Source organism: Astatotilapia calliptera, chromosome 16, assembly GCF_900246225.1.
Source record: "Astatotilapia calliptera chromosome 16, fAstCal1.2, whole genome shotgun sequence".
Lineage (NCBI taxonomy): Eukaryota > Metazoa > Chordata > Actinopteri > Cichliformes > Cichlidae > Astatotilapia > Astatotilapia calliptera.
Genome location: NC_039317.1, coordinates 32,061,054 through 32,085,646, shown reverse-complemented (window position 1 = coordinate 32,085,646; position 24,593 = coordinate 32,061,054). Strand labels below are relative to the sequence as shown.

The 24,593-nt window shown below is 43.1% G+C and overlaps 2 protein-coding genes across 6 annotated transcripts in view; one reads left to right on the top strand and one right to left on the bottom strand.

Annotated features, from left to right (window-relative positions):
- hdac4 (histone deacetylase 4) overlaps nt 1-24,593 on the bottom strand; it is a 123,663-nt gene that overhangs the window by 11,363 nt on the left and 87,707 nt on the right. For all 4 annotated transcript variants that reach the window (XM_026144284.1, XM_026144285.1, XM_026144287.1 and 1 more), the window contains 11 exons: nt 23,856-24,042; nt 23,400-23,533; nt 22,553-22,655; nt 21,403-21,449; nt 18,051-18,158; nt 16,133-16,188; nt 15,868-15,955; nt 14,659-14,778; nt 14,466-14,563; nt 1,432-1,550; nt 580-713 (listed from right to left, as the gene is read on the bottom strand). In XM_026144284.1, the coding sequence (XP_026000069.1) occupies nt 580-713; nt 1,432-1,550; nt 14,466-14,563; nt 14,659-14,778; nt 15,868-15,955; nt 16,133-16,188; nt 18,051-18,158; nt 21,403-21,449; nt 22,553-22,655; nt 23,400-23,533; nt 23,856-24,042 (1,194 nt within the window). The remainder of the gene's footprint in view (nt 1-579; nt 714-1,431; nt 1,551-14,465; nt 14,564-14,658; nt 14,779-15,867; nt 15,956-16,132; nt 16,189-18,050; nt 18,159-21,402; nt 21,450-22,552; nt 22,656-23,399; nt 23,534-23,855; nt 24,043-24,593) is intronic.
- Nucleotides 5,064-14,459, top strand: LOC113007567 (uncharacterized). 2 transcript variants are annotated; one of them, XR_003269924.1, is made up of 2 exons: nt 5,064-13,440; nt 13,600-14,459. XR_003269924.1 is itself a non-coding variant. In XM_026144282.1 (2 exons), exon 2 carries the CDS (start codon nt 8,682-8,684, stop codon nt 13,119-13,121), a length of 4,440 nt encoding a protein of 1,479 aa, XP_026000067.1. In that variant the 5' UTR covers nt 5,064-8,286; nt 8,446-8,681; the 3' UTR covers nt 13,122-14,459. The 2 variants fall into 2 exon arrangements, 1 of the variants encoding a protein (XP_026000067.1); XM_026144282.1 differs by having other exon boundaries at nt 5,064-8,286; nt 8,446-14,459.

Genomic DNA, 24,593 nt, shown 5'->3' with positions numbered 1-24,593 from the left:
ATTAACCTTCTGCCTGGAAATCCTCCCTCTGACGTATGTGTGTGTGTTTGGTGCTCACTTCCTGTCTGAGTGGTGGGGTAGATGAAGAAAATGTGAAGAGCTTGGGCTTGGATGAGTTAAAAATAAAAATCAGCCTGCTGTTGTTGCAGAATTGTACAAACTTGTGGTGTAGTAATAAAATACTTTTGAAAACAGGTTCATCCTTCAGCAGGGACTTTGAACCAAAACACTGCTGTTATGTGCGATGTAAGAAAATACATGACAAACACTTAAATATTCAATCCTAAAACATTGTAACAGCAAATCAAGAACCGAAATCATCGCTCAGTGATTCATTTGTAACACTTTTTGTTTTAGCGTCATTCATTTAAAGTGTACACAAAAAGTCTGCAGTGTTACTGAACCGCCTACTTGCACTGGAGCTCAAACTCCAGTGCAAGAATTATATGAGTGCTCACATATCATCACATATCAGCTGACACAGGCAAACGGTCATCTTTAATGTGCTGATCAAGAACAGTTTGACAATACTTGACAAATATTTAAAGTACTCTCTCCTTCTCTCTCTGCACATCTTACCTCATTGCCAAGCAGAGCAGAGATGCAGGCTTCAGAGGCATCACATATGGCTGTGAGGTCGTGACCCCCCTCCAAGGCAAGCACCAGCCGACCGCCTGCCAGACCCATCAGCTGCCTGGTCAGGTAGCCAAAGCCTGGACAGACAGGAAATCACAGCAGAAATGGCAAAGGGAGGGAGAGAGAAAGAGCAGGAAAAGAAAGAAAGAAGAAGAATGAAATGGTATTCAGCCTCTAACTTCCTTTCTGGATATTGATCAAAGAAAAAAAAAGCGGCTGGAGCGTGGATGAAGGAAGGGGTGAATGCATCACAGAGGAAAAGAGAAAGCGAGTGCACTGTGGATTTACTGGGGGGCAAAAAACAAGCCCTAATATAAGCCAGGTTTAATTTTAATAAATGTGGCTTTGCGTTTAGTCTTGGTCACAGCCTTTGATGTTTTTCCTCTCAGGATGAGGGGCGTTCTTATATATGTATTCAGCCATACTTTAGTCCCCCTAAATTCGACCATATCCCCTCTTCCTGCAATCCTCTTTAACCCACCCATAACCCCCCCTCTTTGACAACAAAGACCCCTAGCTCTTATTTGAGATCTGCTGGATGGTTTTAGAAAAGCTCTTTGCTGTCACGCCAGGGTCTCTATCTGAATATGTAAGTTAGATATGCACACTGCACACAAAAGGGGCGAGTTTATGTTTTTGAGTCTTTCCTAGCATTGAATGCAGTGTAGCATCACACAGCATACGGCACGAGTGACGTGGTGCACGCCTTAAGATGTGCATATATGATTCAGCTCATAGGAAAAAGAAAAAACAGATTTAGAAGAAATGAAATGGACAGTTTGAATCAGCACTTACATTTGGCTGTCAGTTTGTATCCTCCCAGCGGTGGGGCATGTCCATCTACTGCATCAAAGCCAGAAGATACCAGAACCATATCAGGCGCAAACTCATTGGCAATAGGCATGACCACCGTCCTGGAGAAACAATAGGCAACGTAATGTATCCGTAAAAACACTTTAGTTAAATCTCAGTCAGTCAAAGGTTTTCAGCTTCTGATGTCTATATTTCGACCTTACACATCAGCATCTGCATGCATGCTTCTTATTTGGCTTGCTGCCCCACACACGAAGGCCAGAAACCAGAAGTAATTTTAAAGTCTAGTGTTTCTCAAAAACATCACAAAATCTTGGCGATAAGTGAGGTTAGATTTTGTCACACAGCCTTGTGGAAAATTCTCACTATTATATTGTATTTTTCAAGCAAGGCTATAAAAAGTGTCACACTACATTTCACTGGCATTCTTGCAACCGGATATTCTTAAACTGCCACATATGGTTAATATTTGATCTAAATGACAGGGTGACCGGGCTGCTCTTACTGTATGAAACATGTATTTTTTAAAAAAAAAATGCATTAAATACAGCAAATACTTTAGATTAGAAAGAAATGCAGCTCAAACCACCAAAAGGAGAATCAAAACCACCAAGCCTGAGATTTCAAGATTAAATTATAACACTATTAGAAGCTGTCCCATGTGAATATAAACAGTTCGTTTTTCCCACTGCCATATTTCCAATACATGAAACTGTGTCAAAGGATAAGGAACTCACAACAAAGCATACATGGACATTAAAGAAGCACAAAAACCAAAGTGCTCACATCAACAAACTCAGGTCTGACAGACTTATAAATACCAAATAACGATTACCTCAGCCAAGGTTATTAAACACGATAGCTCGGAAGGTTGAACTTTGCAGTCATGTTTATAATCCATTAAAATTTGGGTTAGATCTACCAAGGTCTTCAAGGTTAACTTGATGATTTATTGTTTGAAAATTGACAAAAATTATTATAAATTGGCAGCTTATAGAAAGTACCATATATAGACTTAAAGTATCATGTCAGATTTGACCTCTGCTTTGAGATCGATGGACTGATCTGAAGGACAAAGTGATGATAATAGTATGTAGAGCTGCTGAAAACTATGTTAATAACTGCCATCGTCTTTAGGCATATATGGACTGCTATATGGCTTTGCATCAGTATTGTGTTAGCTCTGATGACTAAAAGAAGAGTAACAAGGACTGCTATAAAATCAATATACTAAGAAATGGCTTCAGTGTTCTTAGTGCCCTCGTGATGTTGCTTTCTTCCACTCTGGGGATGCTACAATTCACTCGCACTGTCAATGAATTGCAGTATTTTTTTTTTTTTTAATTTCTAAACGGTCATTTTTCTCCATTTCATGGTTTTCAAAGCAAACATCCAACTAATCAGTTTGTTTGTACAGTATGTGTGTGGTAAGGAAAACTGCCACATAAATGTTTGAAGTGGAAGTTTTGGAAATTTAGTGCAATGAACCGCATGAACCTTAAGTAAAAAGGAAAAACGGAAGGACAGATATAATTGCATATGTGTATGCGTGTTAAGTACGGAGGATAACTAAGACTGGATGGGTGTGGTGAATGAGGGCTGCTTGTGTACAACCTTCATCTGACTGCTTGTGTGCAATGTGTCATACACAGAAATCAAATCAACAGTGGAATAGTGCGGAATGATTCACTGCAAGCTGTGGCTGGAAAATCCAGTCGGTTTATAGGATGACCTTGTTTTGAAGAAAGGGTTTTTGACCAAGCAGATTAGATAAAATAAGATTAGAGCTGTTTATATTTAACTTTTTTTGTCGTCCTATCACAAAATAACAATAACACAACTTTTAAGAAGTGAAAACTTTAGATGTTTATGGGGTTTCCATAAGTTATGAACCTGTAATAATCAATCCTCGAACTAGTAATAACAGGAGGGGCACAGACGTATCATGTGACATAGCATTCTGGTTTAGCATAATTTACAATGTCTAACTGAGTTCATAAATAGGACTTCCCAGATGGCAAAACAAGTGTCTCTGTCATTCGCTGTGGAACCTCTGGCATGGCACAACAATTTTTCTGGGGCCTGGGATATTTGGGCAAGTAGCATTTTAGTGAGGTCTGTGACTGATGGAGTACCACAGGGTTTCGTTGTAGGTCCCCTGTACTTTGCTGACCTCAGGAACACGGTGTTGGTTTGCCAGCTGTGGGTGAACAGCGTGCCCTGAGCTCCGTAGGCCGCAGGTTTTTCCATCTCTTGCTCACCACCAAATTATAACCCTTAGCTGTGCACACCCCACCCCCCACCACAACACAACACTCCTACATACACACAGCTGTCTGAGGGAGAGGTGGGAGGTAGCACTGGGAGGTTTTTGGGAGTCCCAGACAGTAAGTATCAGAATCAGAATCAGAATCAGAATACTTTATTGATCCCTGGGGGAAATTATTTTTTGTTACAGTGCTCCATTTTAAACCAACATTAAGACAAGACAGACAATACGCTAACTAAGAATAGTACAATATATACATATATATACATACATACATACATACATAAGTCACTTATAAATAAATATTTGGAAAAGAAACATGTGTAGTTGTAGCAGCAAACAGTGTGTTAAGTGGATGCGTTGTACAGGGAGATGGCCACAGGCAGGAAAGATTTCCTGTGTCGTTCAGTGGTGCTTTTCGGTAATCTCAGTCTCTCACTGAACGTGCTCCTGTGACTGACCAACATGTCATGGAGTGGGTGGGAGGTGTTATCCAACATTGTCTTTATCTTGGACAGCATCCGCCTCTCCGACACCACCTTGAGGGAGTCCAGCTCCATCCCCACAACATTGCTGGCCTTACGGATCAGTTTATTAAGTCTGTTGGCATCTGCGACCCTCAGCCTGCTCCCCCAGCATGCAACAGCATAGAGGATCGCACTGGCCACCACAGACTCATAGAAAATCCTCAGCATTTTCTGGCAGATGTTGAAGGACCTCAGTCGCCTCAAAAAATAGAGACGACTCTGGCCCTTCCTGTAAAGTGCTGTGGTGTTTTTAGCCCAGTCCAGTTTATTGTCAATGTGTACTCCAAGGTATTTATAGTCCTCCACAATGTCAACACTGACCCCCTGGATTGAAACAGGGGTCAAGTGTTTCCTGGTCTTCCTGAAGTCCACGATCAGTTCCTTGGTCTTTGCCACGTTGAGCTGCAGATGATTCTGCTCACACCACGTGACAAAGGAGTCGACCACAGCCCGGTACTCTGTCTCATCATCCCTGCTGATGCATCCAACCACCGCAGAGTCATCAGAAAACTTCTGAAGATGGCAGGTCTCTGTGCAGTGGCTGAAGTCTGTGGTGTAGAGGGTGAAGAGGAAGGGGGAGAGGACAGTCCCCTGTGGTGCCCCTGTGTTGCTAATCACCTTGTCAGACACACACTGTGGGAGACGTACATATTGTGGTCTTCCTGTCAGGTAATCAACAATCCAGGACACCAGAGAAGCATCCACCTGCATCGCTGCTAACTTATCACCCAGGAGGGTCGGCCTGATGGTGTTGAAAGCACTGGAAAAGTCAAAAAACATGACCCTCACAGTGCTCGCCGGCTGGTCCAGATGGGTGTAGACACGATTGAGCAGGTAGATGATGGCGTGCTCAATCGTGTCTACTGTAAGTATACGCAGAGTGTGAGCGTCACTGTGCGCTATCGTGCAGCTGGCAGCGTTTCAGATGAAAACGTCAGGCCGAATAGGATGAAAAACAAAGTGAACTTAATTGAGTAAAGACATAAATGAAGAGTGGATGAATGAGGCGAAAGACGTGACATACTGCATCTTTTTTTTTTGCTGTTTTCCAGCCTTTCATATACTTCAAGTCAGACAGCCGTAAACAACACAAACGTGTACACGAGCAACACAGATAATTATGTTTGGATTTATGTTAAATTAAAAAGGACTTCTGCTAAACCCTCTGACTAACTGCTACATTTATTTAAGCATACAGCCTTGGCCCATTAACATTTGGGGGCCATAAAGACCCCACACTAAAAGAAGCCTGCCAGAGACGCTTATGTGGCCTGACACACGACTTGGTGGGAAACCTTGACTGCCGAGGATATGCCTCAACCACCAAGGGCTCCTCCACCCTCTCCCCTCCAACCTTGAATACAAACAGCAACTAGTTCTGGTCACAATGCTGAAAACTGCTGGTGTCGACAGTTCCACACCCCACCCCACTGGAATAATATCCTGACATTTAAACAAATAAAAAGCCGCAGTGATCAATTACCAGGCTGGCAGAGAGGGAAGTAAGTGGTTTTGAGAAGGGCTAATTGTGCGTGAATCAGAGGCTATGCACGCTGAGATGAAAAAGACTTTTTGTTAATTAAGGGAGGGGAGAGTTTACGACTGAGCCGTAAGCGATGGGACATCCTGACCAAAGAGGCTGAAATCTAAACCACTGCTGGCTGTCTCCCAGTTACATTTAACTACAAATGCAATTACTTGACAGCTATGTGGTCTAAACTTTTGTTTAGCATTGTTTGGCTTACCTAGCAACAGGTGCAGCTGAGTCTGCATGCACAGAGAGCACAAAGGAATGCTGAATGGCTGTTGCACTTCAGCTATGAGATGGCTTTAATAAGAATACTCAAAATAGATGCAGCGGAGCTCGGGAAAACAACGAATCCTACACTTCCTGTTTCTGCAAGCCAGAATAAGCCTGGTGACATCACTGGGGGTATTTTCTCAGTCTTTTCAGAGAGAAGGAGCTCCTGTCCACAGAGTGAGGAGCATTCCCTCAGCTGTATGAACAGATCTCCATGCGTAAAATCTGTGGAGGCGAACACATATCTTCGATTGGCACCGCTTTAAAAGACTTGACCATGCTCAACCTTATAATGCACACTCTTTTTCATTTACTCTGCTCCAAGTAATTTCTCCTTGTCTGATTCCAGTGAGCACTTTTAGTATTTGGCACATGTCACCCAACATGATATCAAATGTGCACACTCGAAAAAGTTAACGCGGCAATAGGTCTCGGCATAGCTGTCATTTTTTTGAGCCAAGAAAAACTTCCTCTCTCGGGACTACACATCTGTATGTAATTAATCTAGTCCTGAATTTATACATTGCCAGATCTTGATTATGCCCTGTGATCCCATGTACTTCAGCTTTGTAACATGAAAAGCAGTACTGTCATGTACAGAATATATATAAAAAAAAAAGTATTACTATCCTATCATTTTGTATAGGATGACTGGCTCTGGTCTAGATGAAAATGCCACCAAATTAGATATTTGTAAGCTTTAAAGCTCAGAGAAATTCATTCTCATGGGGGAAAAAAAGGAAAGAAAGATCCTTCAGAGGGAGCAGCACTTGTCAAACCAGCAAACAAAAGGTTAAACTGCAGGCTTCCCCCCTTCGTTCATAAAAAATGAACAGGAGAGCAGGAGAAGAGGGAGAATAAGAGAGCGAAAAACTCACACACGCACACTTACACTTCAAAGCCCTGTCATCTGGCTCTGCGGAGAGCTGGTTTGAATTAAATTTAATTCTCCTCCTCTCTCGTCTTTCCAAGTTCATGGCAAAAAGAGGGGGGTGGGTGGGATGGGGGTGAGAGAGGAAGAGAGAGAGAGAGACGGGGAAAGAGACGGTGCTTCTGGTTTTCATTAGGGCCAATTTTCTTATCTTTTTTCTCTGTGCTTTCTGGAGGCTCAGACTTGATCCCCTGCAAATGCAACGTGGCACAGGCCAGAGGAGGAATGGGAAGGTACTGGCTGCAAGGCACGCATCCCCTCCTCAAGACAGAGAGAGGAAGGAAAAGACCAAAACACACAAGTAATAAGAGTGAAAGAGCAACTGTGTTCACCAGGTGTTTATTTTGGGTTGTAGATGTGTGAGCAAACAGATATGAAAGGTGTGCATTTGCACATCTGTTGCACTGTGCACATTTTGCACACAATCATGCAAATTTGAATCAGGGCATGATGCATTTGTTTGACAATGAGTGCATGCATGCGTGTGTGTGTGTGCGTGCATTTGTGACAGATCTATGACCTGCGCACAGGTTTGCTGGTGCCCCCGTGGGGCATATAAATTGTCCAATACCTCTGGAGCCTCTGGGAATTAATGGTGACACGACCTGAGGTTCATGAACACCAAGCTCCTATTCTGCCTCACGCAAAGAAGGCTGAATCGCAATCGCATTAACAACCTCAGCATGCACAGGCTGATATGCAAATGCACGTATCTGTGTTCATCACTCCAGGACAAACGCACACAAAACAAGGGCATAAGAAAAGTTGATCCAGATGACAGCAACACTTTTAGTCCAGTGTGCGTTAAGAGTGTAAAATTAAATATTAAATAATTGTAAATGAGAAAAAAAAAAGCGTGAACTCTATTTTCTGAGGCAAATTCTTAATCACAGGAAGCCAGAGTTTGAGTGAAAGTTCCCTTTGGTTCAGTTAACTGTGTTTTCGTGATTATATTTTGGAACTATTCAAGAATTTCTAAAACTTGAAATGAGTGTGCAGGGTTAATTCTTTCCCCTCCTAACGCAAATAAACATATAAATACAGAGTTATAAAAGTAATAACTTAGTAATTTAAGGTCTAAATAACCCTGAATGCCTTTCTTTGCACCTTATTTTGGCACTCATTCCTGTTTTCTACTACCAACTTCCTGTCCGTGTGTAGAAGCTTTTATTTTGATGGGACGATTTCCTGTAAAACAGGTTTTGGCGCAGTTTTCAGCAGCAGTCGCGGGAGTTTAGAAAAGTGATGGCTTAACGGAGCCTATGGTGATTTCTTTTGTCATTAGCAGCCCCCTTGATAGAGGCACAAGGTATGGTTATGATGTAAATAAGGAGACGTTTAGATGTTTTTGTGACAGTCGCTACATTTGTTAAATGTTACGTTGAAACGAACTTCATGTTATAAGGTTTACGATTGTAAGAGTGTGGATTATTTTGCTTACACGCTGTTTCTGTGTATACATCTCCAGCTCTTACGGTGAGATTGATGGTTTACTGCCATTAAACCTTCAAAACGTCATCAGTAAAGTGTCATCCTTCATTCGGGGGGGTTCGCTACAGTAAGAGCTTGCCTCCGAGAGCAGCGAGAGAGCTTACCTCCGGGAGCAGCGAGAGAGAGAGAGAGCTTCCTGCGATCGGAACGGCACGGCACGGCACGGAGCAGCAAGCTACAGCAGCGGTCCGGTAACAAGCAATTGCTCTCAAAATGGAAAATATAGAAGGAGGTCAGTTAAACGAAAAGGAACAACGAAAGGAATTGACATGCGAAGCTGATGAAACAGCTAATGAAACGTTCCCAAGGCGATCAGAACGGCCCAGTGTGCCCATGGAGAAAATGCTCTTATATCAAAGGGATGAACAGAATAAAAGAGAGAAGAAACTGCTAACCATTTATGAACATTGGAAAGGCCAGGTCAGAGTATACAGAGAAGACCTGAAAAGTGATTTATCAGATTCACGGTTAGCAGAAATGGCTGATGATATTGAAAGGACAGTAAATGATATGACAAAAGCATACAGTGAATATAGAGAACGTAATGAACCATCCCATGTCATAAGGCGCAAAATGGACTCTTGTGAATCAGTGACAAAGGACATTATGAAAATCATATCTGAGCGTTTAGCAGCTATAGATGAGTATGATGCAGATAGAGAAAGGCAGCGCCTCCATCAGCTCTTAGCTTATGAACATGCTAAGTCCATATTTGGTACTGCATCACAGTCAAGTTACCAATCTGAAGCAAGCATTGCAGCCAAAAGAATCGATGCTGTTGCAGAATTAGCTGCAAAAGAAGCTCAGTATAAAATCACACAAGAGGAAATAAAACAAAAACAAAAAATAAGAGAAATGGAAGAGAAACACAGGAGGGAATTGGATGCACAAAGGTCTGAACTAGAACGTTTACAAGCAGAAAAGGAAAGGCAAGCAGCACGTGCAAAATTAGAGATTTATGACAAGGAGTTAAGAGTTGATATGGACAGTCAGCTAATGTTACAGAGCAATGGGATGTCTGTTATCAACCAAAGCTTTGCACAACCAGCCTCAGAGCTCTCTACAGGTTCATATCACCCACATGTGGAACAATATGCATCCATCCCTGTCAATAATCCTCTACAACAACTGCACTCACAAATTGTCACTCCATCGCCTCCCACAGACGTATTGCAGCTGGCTAAAGCTATTCAAGACAGCATAGCAGTAAGCAGAATTCCAGTGCCTGTGCCCATTGTGTTCAGCGGAGATCCCATCACCTACATCGAATGGAAGGCTTCCTTCATCTCACTGGTGGGCCACAAAGGTATATCTCCAGCTGAAAAACTGCATTTGTTAAAAAGGTATATCACTGGTCCTGCTCTTAAGTGTCTTGAGGGCACGTTCTACCGCAGTGATGAAGAGGCATACAAAGATGCATGGAAAAGACTTGACCAACGCTATGGTCAGCCATTTGTTGTTCAAAAAGCATTCAGAGACAAACTGTCAAAGTGGCCTAAAATCCACTCAAAAGATGCAGAAGGTCTACGGGCCTTTTCTGATTTTCTCACAACTTGTCTGCAAGCAACACCACATGTAAAGGGCTTAGAGATACTAAGTGACTGTGAGGAAAACCAAAAGTTATTGCAAAAGATTCCAGAATGGCTTGCAACGCGTTGGAACCGTCAAGTCACAGTTACTCTCATGAAAGGCAAAGATTTTCCCTCTTTCAAGGATTTCGCAGAGTTTGTAGCACTCGAGGCAGAAATTGCATGTAATCCTGTGACTTCTTCATATGCACTCTACTCAAGCAGCTCATCCTTGGAGAAAAGATACGTAAGGGAGACCAAACCAAACAGATCTGTGACTCAAGTCTTCACTACACAAGCCACAGTACAAGGAGAAAAAACTAAGTCAAATGACACAAGGTTAAAGGTGGCCTGCATGTTCTGCAAAGATGAAAGTCATCAGTTGTCAAAGTGCCCAAGCTTCTCAGAGAAGTCACTAGACCACAAACGGACATTTGTGAAGGAAAATAAACTGTGCTACGGGTGCTTAAAGGTGGGCCACAATGCCAGAGACTGTCGTCATCGCCACAAATGTGACACTTGCAAAGGACGACACCCCACCTGTTTGCACAATGAGAGTCACATGGCAAATGAAAGGCCTCAGAGCTCTACAAACGTCGCTTCAACCACAGAAAATGACACCATGGCAGCCACAGCTCTGAATGTTACTAAGGTGGGTCAATCAGGTAGTACCTCCATGATTGTTCCTGTGTGGGTTTCCACTACTCAGAGTCCATCTAAAGAGCAGCTTGTGTACGCTTTATTAGACACACAAAGTGACAACACATTTGTCAGTGAGGAGGTAACTAACCAGTTACAAGCAGCATCCCATCCAGTTAAGCTAAAACTAACCACGATGCTGGGAGTTCACATGACAGTCAAAAGCCAGAGAGTAGCAGGGTTACGTGTGAGAGGTTATAATTCAGATGTTCACATCGACCTTCCACCCTCCTACACAAAGGACTGCATCCCATTTAACTATGACAACATACCCACAAATGAAACTGCAAGGCAATGGCCCCATCTGTCAGAGATCGCTGATCAGATACCCCCTCTCCTGAGTTGTGATGTTGGACTACTCATTGGATTTAACTGTCCCAGAACTCTAGCTCCAAAACAGGTTCTACTCGGAAAAGACAATGAGCCATTTGCCATACAGACAGACCTAGGGTGGAGCATTGTTGGTGGCTCATCAGAGTCAAATGAAACTGAAACAAGTCTGTGCCATAGGGTCATGGTAAAGGAAATGCCTGCTGTAACACCAATGGACATGATCAATGTTCTTGAATCAGATTTCAAGGACACAAAGGCATGTGACAAAACGGTCTCACAAGAGGATCTCGTTTTTCTGGAAAAACTTAAGGAAGGGATAAAGAAAAATGAACAAGGATACTGTGAGATGCCTCTTCCATTCAAGCAAAGGCCAAACTTACCAGACAACAGAAGGCTTGCAGAGATCAGACTGGAACACTTAAGGAGAAGGTTGAACAAGAATGAGAACTACAAAAATGAACTGCCCACAGCACAACCTGTCGAGCTGGGAGGAGATCCAGAAGTCAGAAAAGTACAGACAATGTTAACTAAAGTCACAGACACTGTAAGTCTTGCTGAATGTCTAAGTAAGTTCTCCTCCTGGTCCAAAGCAATTAAAGCTGTAGCACGTCTCATAAGAAGGGCTAGACACATCAAGTCAAATGCATCAGCTACAGTGAGTGAGCAGAAAAATGCTGAACTTGTGATCATTCGACGTGTACAAAGTCAAGCGTATGAACAGGAAATAAAACAGCTGAAGAAAGGAGAACAGCTCCCAGATCATAACAAACTGTTTAAACTGGACATTTTCATGGATACAGATGGTCTCCTCAAGGTGGGAGGGAGACTCCAGCATGCAACGAGTGACACCTTCAAACACCCGATCGTGATCCCAAAAGAACATTGTACAGCCAAACTCATAATATCTCACTGTCATGACAAAGTAAAACACCAAGGAAAGGGATTCACCATAAATGAAATCAGATCCAGTGGCTACTGGATTCCTGGAATGAGTAAAACAGTTGCCTCATTCATCCGACAATGTGTGATCTGCCGCAGACTCCGCAAAGCTCCAGAGGGTCAGAGGATGAGTGACCTACCTCCACATCGCTTAGAGCCCTCTCCTCCCTTCACACACTGTGGCATGGACTGTTTTGGTCCATTTGTGACAACTGAGGGAAGAAAACAACACAAACGGTATGGACTCCTACTTACTTGCTTTTGTTCTCGTGCCATTCACATCGAGTTCTTAGAGGACTTGTCTACTGATGCATTTATTAATGCATTAAGATGTTTCATTTCAATCAGAGGTGCAGTTCGACACATCCAATGTGACCAGGGAACGAACTTTGTTGGTGCTCAGAATGAGTTTAAAGCAGCTTTAAATGAGCTAGACACTCAGAGACTAACTACATACTTGACTGAAAAACAATGTGACTTTGTGATGAACGCACCCCATGCTAGTCATGCAGGGGGAGTGTGGGAACGTCAGATAAAGACTGTCAGAAGTGTGCTGAATACCACTCTGTCACTGGCTCACGACAGACTCAATGATGCTTCATTACGGACGTTATTCTACGAAGCCATGGCTATAGTCAATAGCAGACCCTTGACTATAGATAACTTGAATAGCCCCAACAGCCTGGAACCGCTCACGCCCAATCATCTGCTGCACATGAAATCCAATGCACCGTTGCCCCCACCTGGTGCCTTTTCAAATGAGGACCTGTACAGCAAGAAGAGGTGGCGCCGCGTGCAGTTCCTTGCAGAGCAGTTCTGGAGCCGCTGGAGACGAGAATACATTCACAACATCATTTCAAGGCAAAAGTGGCACTCACCAAAGAGGAATCTAAAAGTAGGTGATGTTGTGTTGGAAATGGATGAACTGGCACCCAGAGGGGAATGGAGACTTGCAAGAGTTGTAGAAACTGTCAGTGGAAAAGATGGACTTGTGCGAAGGGTAAAGATCTCACTTGGAGAAAAGAGACTCAATAATAAAGGTCAACGCTCTACTAAACTATCAGTTGTTGAGCGTCCAGTACAAAAACTTGTATTGTTGTTAGAAAGTTCCTAAGGTAACTCCTACATGGGTTATTTTGTTTGGGAAAATTATTCATTTTGGTTCTTATGTAAACCAATTATTCGTAATTTTGGTGGGAGTGTAAATAACCCTGAATGCCTTTCTTTGCACCTTATTTTGGCACTCATTCCTGTTTTCTACTACCAACTTCCTGTCCGTGTGTAGAAGCTTTTATTTTGATGGGACGATTTCCTGTAAAACAGGTTTTGGCGCAGTTTTCAGCAGCAGTCGCGGGAGTTTAGAAAAGTGATGGCTTAACGGAGCCTATGGTGATTTCTTTTGTCATTAGCAGCCCCCTTGATAGAGGCACAAGGTATGGTTATGATGTAAATAAGGAGACGTTTAGATGTTTTTGTGACAGTCGCTACATTTGTTAAATGTTACGTTGAAACGAACTTCATGTTATAAGGTTTACGATTGTAAGAGTGTGGATTATTTTGCTTACACGCTGTTTCTGTGTATACATCTCCAGCTCTTACGGTGAGATTGATGGTTTACTGCCATTAAACCTTCAAAACGTCATCAGTAAAGTGTCATCCTTCATTCGGGGGGGTTCGCTACATAAGGTCTTCCTAATGGTCTCTTGTGCTGTTAGTATTGGAGAGCTCTCAGTTATACTCATCTCAACTGTCAACACAGTCATTAACATTTAAAAGGTGATTTAATACAGAGCATGGTTACTAGTCTCTTTTTGTGGTTTTATTTATTTATAAATTCCTGAGAGTAGCACGTCTATGATGGTAGAGGGAATGAGAATGAGGCAGCAGCTACTGACTTCAGTCATAGATTATAAGTAATAGCTGCAGTATGACATACATTACGTGGCTGTCATCAACGCAGATGCAAAGAGCAGGGTAGAAAGAGGAGGATGAGGAGGAGAGAGAAGAATACAAAGGAGAGAGATGGGGAGCGAGAGCACCCTGGGTTCTGGGGTGCATTAAGAAGCTAAGGTGTACTTCCGGGGGATTGCGTGCCTAAAGCCGCGATGAGCCAGTGGCCTGTTGGTTTGATGTGTCGGGCTCGGGCCAGATGGACAGACAGTTGCAAACATGGACTCATCTTCAAAGAGCGCTGGAACCAATCCAGGCCTTCTCCTTTCCAGCTGTGTGAACTAAAAATGTATGAGAGACAGGTACATGTCTGCACCGAGTGCATGCCTGTATCTGTGGAAGCTTATGTATAGTTATAGGAGCGCGCCTAACGGGAATCAGATGGGATAAGGGTGAGCACCATAAGTTCTTAACAGCTACCAACAGGTAATTTGTTACACACTGTACTTCATACTCCAAGGCTATGACAGGAAGAGTTAGACTGCAGTGAGTGACATCACTGTCTTACCTGAATGCAGCTAGATACTCTGCATCCCCCATAGGAGGGTCCAGTCCCCCAGTAAAGGCCATGTTCACATTAAAACCTTCACCTGCTCCACTGCCCACCTAGGAAGCGCAAACACACGTGACTGGGTTTGTTATGTGTGGGCTGACCGAAGGCTGGGTCTGAAAGGTTTATTAAAAGCATTTGTCGTCTTTACCTCATCGGGTGCGCCACTTCCCGGGAAGAAATTCCCATCATCGTAACGATGCAGGGACAGGTAAAGGACACTGGGGTCAGCGTAGAAGGCCTGCTGGGTTCCATTGCCATGGTGGACATCCTGGAAAGATTATAATGGGCATTTTTTTATTAAAAAATAAGCATATAATAATATTTTCAGTGTAATTATCCTTTAAATCTCTTCGGTCAAAGAAAAACCAAATACCAGGGGCACATAGAGACTGCCTCGTCATTAAGACGGATTATGATGAATAGGTTTGAGGAAATTAATGAGATTCACAGAAACGGGACCATCAATCTCTGCACCTCCACTTGGACCAGCTGACTGATGCAGAGAGAGAGTCCTATACTGCCAGACTATATCATCTCCTTCCAGCCTGTTGCGATGTCACAAAAGGATTCAGCGCGATTCAATAAAACACTCGACTTCAACAGCTGCTCACTTTTGCCAAAAGCGTCAGTTATAAATGACCTCATTGTCTATGTCTATGAATGCTACAGTACACAATTTCTAAAAATGTCCCGGCGGCTGGAGGCGAGTGCCATGACAATGAGCCTGCACTCAGCGTCCCCCTGTGACAGACAGAGAGGAAATTAAAAGGCCCTTCAAAGGCTTTGGGGAATGGCCGTGACCAGCCAGGGATGCCACTGAACAGCACCGCTCCTGGACACGACAAAGGCTCCGTCATACCTTCGTATAAATTTTATTTTTTTCTCTGTGAAGAAAAAAGGGATAATATCTGACCCAAATAGCCAGACAAGAGCTCAGTTTGCGGCTGCTATGTTCATAACCCCTCGCAATTTAAAAACAAGTGGAACAGATAACATAATGAGGATTTTTATATTTTTACTGCCTCATAAATCTAGCAGCTATTTTCTTTTCTTTGTTAATAGAAGTTAGTGAGACGTTTGTGCCTTTGTCAGCTGACAGTCTCTTTCTTTCACACTTTATGGTATAAAAAATTATTTTAAAGTAGTTATGCAGAAGGGATTATTCTGGGATGCAACACGAGCATAAAGAGAAACAAAGAGTAGCTAGCCAACGTTGTCAGTTTCTCTCTCAACTCTTTGTCCTTCAAGTGAGAGCAGACGTCTACCGTGCAAGAACCTTGAGCCACATCGTGTCTAATATTGTACCTGTGCATACAGGTATGCTGTCATGTAACAAACATCCCACTGAGAAACTCACCCAGTCTACGATGAGGATTTTACTGACATTGAGCCTCTGCTGCAGGAGCTTGGCTGCTATGGCGACTGAGTTAAAATAACAGAAACCCCTGAGGATTGAAAAAAAAAAAAAAAAAAAGAGAAGAAGACAGCAACAAAATGATGACATTTTAAATTTTATACTCATGCTTAAGCAATATTATTTGCATCATGCAGTAAGTGCTGTATAAAAAGTACAGAAACACTAAAGTAAGAGGAAAACAGCTTTGTAAGATGAGATTACTTACATAGGTGTGCTCTCCTCAGCGTGGTGTCCAGGGGGTCGAACGATAGCGAAGCCATTCTGTCGGCAAAAACAGATCACAGATGACACGCCTGCTCACTTCATTTAAAAGACTAGTAAAAAATAGTTTCACAAATCCACTGCTGCATGCAAAAACCCACACATGGAAATCCATAAAGACTGCGCTTGGACAGTTTCTTAATTGCTTATTTAACGTGGGGGCTTGGGATAGTGGGCCTACACAGGCTGAATTAGCCCCTCGTGTGGTCCCATGGACAGGTGTCCAATCCATCACAGGGCAAACACAGAGTGACGCATAACCACACACTCTCACATTCATACTTACAACTCATCACAAATTAACCTAAAAAGCATGCTAACACAACTGGACTATAACAACGAACACATTATTTTCCCAGCATCGCTATTTACCCCGTAAGGACGAGTAATGTGTCGATGAACAGAAAGAACACAAATACATTCAGAAGTATTAAAATCTATTTCTGTATTCTAAAGAATACAGATGTTAGCTTCTCCCACTGAAAGTGCATGCGTGTCCTCACGGGAACAATGAGTCTGTTAAGGCGAGCTTTGTCAAGGCAGGACTCCGAGCAATTGTTTTTGGAGGGTCCCAGCGCAATGTGGGGACATTAGATAGATGTTTGAGCTTATGTAGAGCGATTGCAAACTGGACTAATGATGTTGAGTCAGCTGCAGCGGATTAGCAGCCAGCCGGAAGATTACTGTAGCGACAACTGCCTCTACTGGTTTCCCCACACACGGTTAAAGAACTCTGTACGGTACCATATGTATGTGAGCGAGTGAAGTTTCTCTATACAAAGAAAAAAGTAATTAAATTAAAACAGACGTGGGGGGAAACAGAAAGTAGAAGCCACAGAGACAGAAGTGTGTGTGTGTGTGTGTGTGTGTGAGAGAGGGAGTGTGAATGTGTGCCTTCAGTAGATTTATGGCTTTCTGTGGAGTTCATAGAGTTGTTGGTGCAGGTGGAATGTGGTCATTTGGCCATGAAGGATCCTCGGAGAACCGTCTGCATGTGTGTAAGCATGCGTGCGTGTGTGTAGGTGTGTGTGTGTGCATGTGTATACAAGCATTAATTTGAGGGTAAGTCAATACCAGCAAACTTTAAGCAGGAAATCACTCAAACTAAACTGTGTTGTTGTTAATTGTGCAAAGTGATGCACAATCACTCATGCCCACTCAACATGATGGCAGGATGCTAGCAACCCCACCCAAAACTCAGCTGGGTATCAGCATGGTGTGCTACTGTTTCTTGCTGAAGAACGTCACGAGATAGTGTGCTATACTGGTGCAAAGCTAACGCTAACCTGGTCTGCAGGTGGCTTTGGTGCAACACTTCTAAAGGGGGCCTGTTAATGGGGACTGCTGGCGCTTGCGGTGCGTGTGCACCGGGTCTCCCTGCTGGGTTCAAACAGCAAGCCGCCACCGCCACAGACGCACGAGTCTGGCTGGGATGGGGAGAGGCGTGATGGGGTGGGGATGTCTGTCTGGGAGGTGCGAAAGTTGGTTCTGGAACTTTTTCCTTGTTTTTTTTTTTTTCCTTTAAGGTGTCTGGAAGTACGGCCGGATAGCACATTACTAGAGGTGACCTGATATAGTGCTCTCTTTGCGCTGGGCCTTGTTCTGTCTGTAAGCCTATGTGACTGGAACTCAGGTGGAAAATCGACTAGAGCAGTAAGACCTTAACAAGGATATTAAAATCAAACCCCTCGAAGTTGGAGGGGACCAATTATACTGCAGAGTCCATTTGAGTTACATAGCATTTAAAGGTTAACGCACATTTACCCGCTCCTAAAGGCCACAAGTGCTCCAATGCCTAAAAATACACTGCAGCCCTGCAAACAGCCATGACTAATCGAACTCCACGGAGCATCCAAACCAACCTTCAGTTCTCCCGATGCTACTTTGAAGACGAGCTCCACCACAGAGCCAACAGCCAGACGCGCTGCGCTGGATGAATGGACTTCATTCCAAATGGTGTCGCTGTCCACCTGCCAACACACACAAACACACATGAGGCCTTGTATTGTTTAAATAACATTTTCAAACGGAGCCAAAATATGCAACTTCATACTGTTTTCCACTTATCTATTTTTTGCTGGTGTTACTGACAGCACTTGAGTGGGGCAGAAGTCGTAAAACTGAGCACATTTGAAATCATTTAGCTTGTGTCATTTCACAGCATCAAAGTTACTCTTTGAAAGTTTGTCTGCAGCGGTGCAAGAAGGGCTGGAAAATTTATTCACTGTGAGGAAAACAATAGAGAGAAACACTACGAGACATAAAATTGGAGGATTCATCGTGCTGTGTATAACACAACAGACTTTCTAAAAATCCCTTTGATCCGTAAGGATATGACACTGTAACTCCGCACTCCAGAGACCAATCAAAGACTTAAGTATAATATGATGAAAACACAAAAGCCTTAATTAATAACAGGTTAAGCAGCAAATTTATAGTAAGCTGTCAGTTATACGTCAGTTTTAAGGTTAAACCATATAGAGGGGTTTTCAGGCAAACAACACTCATTACGTTTACAGATATTTAGAGACATTCCATAATTTATCCACCTTAAAATATTACACGACAAAAAAAAAAAAACTGTAAAAGGCCGATTAAAAAAAAAAAATTTTTTTTGGTATAGAACATGAGGTTTTTTGTTTTTTTTAAAATGACTAAAATGTGCGTGTGTGTGATCATATCTTTGTGGGGACCAAGAAATGGACGTTTACTATACGTGTGAGGACCAAAATCCTGGTTCCTGCAAGTCTGAAGGCATTTCTGAGACTCAAAATGTGGCTTTAGTGACAGGGTTACAATAGGGTTATGGTTAGGTATAGGGTAAGGGTTAGGCATTCATATATCATGGTTAGGGGTAGGGTGAGGGGATAGGGAAAGCTTTATGTCAATTAGATATACCCATAAGATAGGAATACCCGACGTGTGTGTGTTTGAGCATGCTTAGACACGGGGCAAACTATTCAGTGGTCAAGCCTGATTAATGCAGAAGCACGGGCAGCGCAGCGCCCCCCCCCCAGCCCAAATCACTACAGTACCTACACACACATGCATACAAGCCCAACAGACCACAATAGTATGTGTGATTGATTGTACGCAGAGGGCCACGCACAGGATAATATACACACCCTCCATCAGGCATGGCAGATACTGCAGGCAGATGGAGCACACGATAAACACAGAGAGAAGAAGCTGGCTGAGGAAAAGAAGAAAGTGAAGGCCTGTGTGTCAGTGTGTTTTGAACCGTGCACACATGTGCAGAGCGGCCGACGCCAGAGCTCTAAGCGAGGCTTTCCTGATGTAAACCTGGGGGTCTTTGAATATGTTAACTTTAACCTGCCAGTCGCTTGCCCTTTCATCCACGCCGCTGGCCTTTCAGTCAGTCAACTGACCGAGTGGAACATTAACCTTAGCCACCCAGTCAGATCCTCGGTCCTTCAACCAGTCAGCGAGCCGAGCGAGTCGACAGCCTTTCAGGCAGCCGCCCCCCTTTTCCTCCGGTCTCCAGTGACGAAACTGATCAAGGCCGGATGATTACTCCATAATAACATCCACGGAGAAGAAAAGGGGCTCTTTTAAAGTTGCGCCAAGAAAGAATTTGTCATGAAATGAAACTGTGGAGCGCTCAACATACACTAAAGATACTAAAAAAAGGGGAGTGCATTGTTGATGAGTGACTAATGGAACCCAATGTGAAGAGAGGGGAACGCGGTGTAAGTGGATGACAGTATGTAGTAGCCGAGTCAATGACTGAGCGAGCGAGCAAATCAAGAGTCAAGTGAGTGAGTGAATGGGAAACTGAATCATATATACAAGTCAGGTTAATGAGCGCAAACAGATGCTGCTCTGAAGCAGCGCGAGTGCTTTATTATTTCCCATGTTGATGTTTAGTTTTGCCTCGAGCCTGGAGGGGGACACAAGCTCGTCGGGGAAAAGTGAAAGGGAAGTGGTGTGTGTGTGCATGTGCGTGAGTGTGAGTGAGTGTATGTGTTAGAGGCAGAAAATAGCGGGAACGTGCTGGTATGACAGAATGATGGTTCTCCACAGGCTGACAGCTTAATTTGAACCCCCTTCCTCTGCAAGCGAGTGAGTGTGTGTATGTAAGACTTGTATGTGTGTGTATGACAGGAAAACAACAATTTAGTCCCATTTGCCATTATAAAGAGCAGAACGGAGCAACGCAGAACTCCGGCTTTTCTTGTTCCCACCGCAGCAGCAGGAGTGGTGGCCCCAAAGGAGGCAAGAAGAGGAGAAAGGAAACAGAGGTATGAGGAGATGAGGAACGATGTAGAGAGATCAGGTATGTGGCAAGGTAGGCATGATGTAGCCTTTCAAATGCTCAATATTGTGAAGACAACAACAAAAAAAGCATGGAAACACACACACACACACACACACACACACACACACACACACACACACACACACACACACACACACACACACACACACACACACACACACACACAGGTGCACAACTGTTCCAATGTATCAGTTTTCAGATACATTATCACTTCCAACTTGAAGCAGCCATCAAAATCATTGCCTTAGCACACAAGAATCCCCAAACACAAACTATGCAATGCACACAAACAAAGTCATACCCCCTGCCCCACACACACACACACACACACACACACACACACACACACACACACACACACGCACACACACACACACACACACACACACACACACACACACGCACAGCTCGTAACATCTGGTTACAATTACTAACACGGCGGAAAGGCGAGCAACAGCTTTTGTTGCCTCTGGTCCTTGAGGGGTGGTGTTTGTGTGTGTTTGTGTGCATCTGCGTGCTAGTGTGTCAAGGCTGTGTGTGTGTGTGTGTGTGTGTGTGTGTGTGTGTGTGTTTGTTTGGTGCAAAGAGAACAAATGGGACCATTATTTAGGCAGGGGGCAGAATGAGTGGGCGAAGGAGACACTTATTATACTGCTATTTGATAAGGCTGAAACTATGCTTATTTGCTTCGTTCCAGAGTCTGATGGAGTTGTGCCAGATGGGTATTGATTAGACTAACAGTGTTGTAAAAACACAAGTGTCTATTACAACAATTTTCCACTGAATAAACCAGTATGACTAACAATGGCCTTTTCCAAGAAATATCAAGAGCGCAAATTACAAATACTTAATTAGACAGTGAATATTTGGAAGATGACTTAAGCATGAATTAACAAACAGAGTAAGTGACTTACCCCTATGCCTCCACACGGCAACCTCACAAACATGGGATTTACTGAACCTGAAGAGAAAGAAATGAAGTGAAGAATTAGAAAGAGAGAAAGCAAAAGTGAAAGGTTACTAAGGGAAGAGGTTGCACTGCAGACTCACAGACACCCTTAAAACCAACTATTTGACTTTGTGACCTTATCTAACAGCAATAGTACACAAGGGCATGCTTTAATTAGGTGAGGTGAAGAAAAAAAAAGTATCTGCTTGACCTCTCAATCAAGCCTTCTTCAGGAAAAAAAATCTAGATTTGGCCAGAGAGGGGTCAGTTTGTCACTGAAGAAGAAAATCAATAAACTTCACATTTCTGACATGTCTGAAAACAAACTAAGCTGACGTAGTTACTGACCCCGAGTGAACTCTTTTCAAATGTGTGCTTACACTTTTAATTTCCTTTCAAACAAAACAACATCAGCTTACTTTATTATTTGTAATTTCTTTTGAAATTAAATCTGACTGCTTAACATAATCCTAATCCAGAGTTAAACACTACACCACTAACAAATATTTAATATAGTGTGAATACTTTAATTCCTGATTAGCCGCCACCTTTGTGGTTTATTCCTTTACTCCAGCTCTTACTGTAGGCTATCCCACTTGTACGCTGAAGCTCACACAGGAGTATCTGGTAAGACTCCTGTGTGAGCAGTAATAATAAGAGGAATTTATGCCTCCACTGAGTGAAAGCCAAGATCGCCACTGGGGCTCGCCCCTTTGATTTTTTCACATAATGCAGACTACTTCACTACACCTGCACTTTAAGGCCAGACATAAGTGACTAAGCAGCCTGCGAGACTTTTAGTTTAGCAGCTCTAGTTGGTCCTTGTCTTATCGTAACACCTCTGAGGACTTTATTAGAAGGACCTTTAGTTATGATACGATTTAAGCATTAGAACAGATTCCTTTAAACGGACCCTGCAGAGTCAGGCGGTCAACTTCAGACTTGTGAATAAATGCATGAAACTCTACAATTCTCAAAAACCCAGTAAGTCTTAAAGCATCCACAATTTTTTTAGACTAAACTAATGAGTAATCTAGTCTAGGAGGTGAAGCAGTGCACGCTTGGAAAAAATGTGTTTGTGAATGTGTGAATGTGTGTGAGGAAGCATGTCTTACTGTCTAGTTTCTGCCGCAGCGGGTTAGTTCCATATAGCATGACGTGGGCTTCAGAGTGGACTGTTTGCAACTCCTCCAATGAGGCCTTCCTACCACGGATACACTGAAAACAGAGAGGAAAAAAAAGATACACAACTTCTGATTAGCTTTTCATGCTCCGCATTTAAACTCCCCGCAAAAACAGGATAGGAGAGCAGAGTTCTGCAGAAGTTTTATCATATTGTTAGTCCGAAGAAATAATATACAGGGCGTCCCAGTGTTGTCACTGAGTCAGTTTAATATTAGATCATATTCGAAACCTCAATGTGAGAGTTTTCACCTATAAGGACAAACGTTAAAAGAAGTGCATTAACACTGCCTCCTTCTGGCTACGACAACAACCTGCAATAAAGTGGTAAAACATCACTGTCAGGGGAAAATAACACAAACACTAATATATGAAACAATTTCCAATGACACAACAACAAATGTGCTGTTTTTTTCTGTTTTTTAAATTTGGGCAGGTGTGGTGGGTAGTTTGATTCCTGGCCTGCTCCATAAGTGTTCTTAGATGAGATACTGAACCCGGAATTGTCCCAGTGCACCTGACTATTTTAGAGGGTGTGTGTGCGACAGATAAGTGTATTATGAATGTGAGGGAAAACATATGAGCGTAGCTTCTAGTGTAAAGCGTTTAGCATCAATCAAACAGGAGACGACTGCATAAACGTCAGTGAAGTTAACATTTGCTTTCTCAACGTTTCCAAAGACTGACAACGATTCTTATTGTTTGCCTCTGAAAGCTAAATACTCATGTACATTTTCTAATTGTCCTTCAATAATAACACAAGTCTAACTTTGTCTTTACCTCACAGTGCGCCCTGAGGCCTGTTTCCTGCAGTCGGGACCAGATGCTCTGAATGCGGCCAGCGTGCTCTGGATGACTCGTTGTGCTACCACATATGCACTGGTGCTTCTGCATCAAAGACTCATACACAAGACCTGGGAAATTCACACACCACCACGCACAAACATATGGGTGATTATGCACCACTGACAACAAGGATAGAAACAGCTGTCACGATGACATTTTACGGTCACACCATAAGACGTGGTGTGATTATCATCTATTGCACCTGCTTCTTCTAAAGCAACAGGTTATCATTGTGCAATAAGCAAAAACCCTGTTTAGGATGTTTAAACACTGCACACAGCTACTCACTCTCTGCATTGTGTTTGATTACTGTGGTGCTCATGACAATAAAAAGCATCACTGCTGTGTGTGTGTGTATGTGCAAAGAAATAATTATGTAACTCAGCAGACCTGTAGTGAATCGAGGTTTGGCTGGCGGCTCCTGCACGACCATGGGGAAGGAGGAAGAGGCTGGCGATGACTGAGCTCTCGACAGAGGCCGGTGGCCAGCAAAATTGGCCGAAAGCCCGGCTGCTTCCATCGAGGCTTGGTAATTCCTCAACTGGTGGATCCGCTGCTGCTCTAAGAGCAGAGCCTGCTGCTCACAAACACAGACAGTGCAATATTCAACAGAAAGCTGGGCTGCAATATGAGTTTCCCACCAGAAGATGGCACCAAATACCAACATCTTCCTACTTGCTATAGCGCCCAGTTTAATCAGCTTCCATAAAGAGATTCCTGTTGCAAAGAACCAAACTACATTTGGTTGTTGAAGCAACATTTTCTAGCTGACATAGTGCCAAACATGAGTGTTTCACATTAAGGCGTCATAATTATTTTAAACTGCTTACAGAAAAGAAAAGTTATTATGTAACTATTTATGTAATTGTTTTCAAAATGATCTGTAAGCACCTGAGTGGAATATTTCAGTGCTCGCTAAGCAGTCGTGTTTTCCTGCTCTGATGGGTGTGTCTGTCTACACTATGGGCGCCATGGCGACAGTGAGAGGAGTGTCTGATTGAATTTGGCTGAGCGGACAGCAGGGATGTGGCCAAAGAGAGACTGCGATGTACAAATTCACGTGTAACAGAGAGATTTGTTGCTGCTAACAGCTTTTACATAAAATACTTGCACGTGTATGCCCGCATG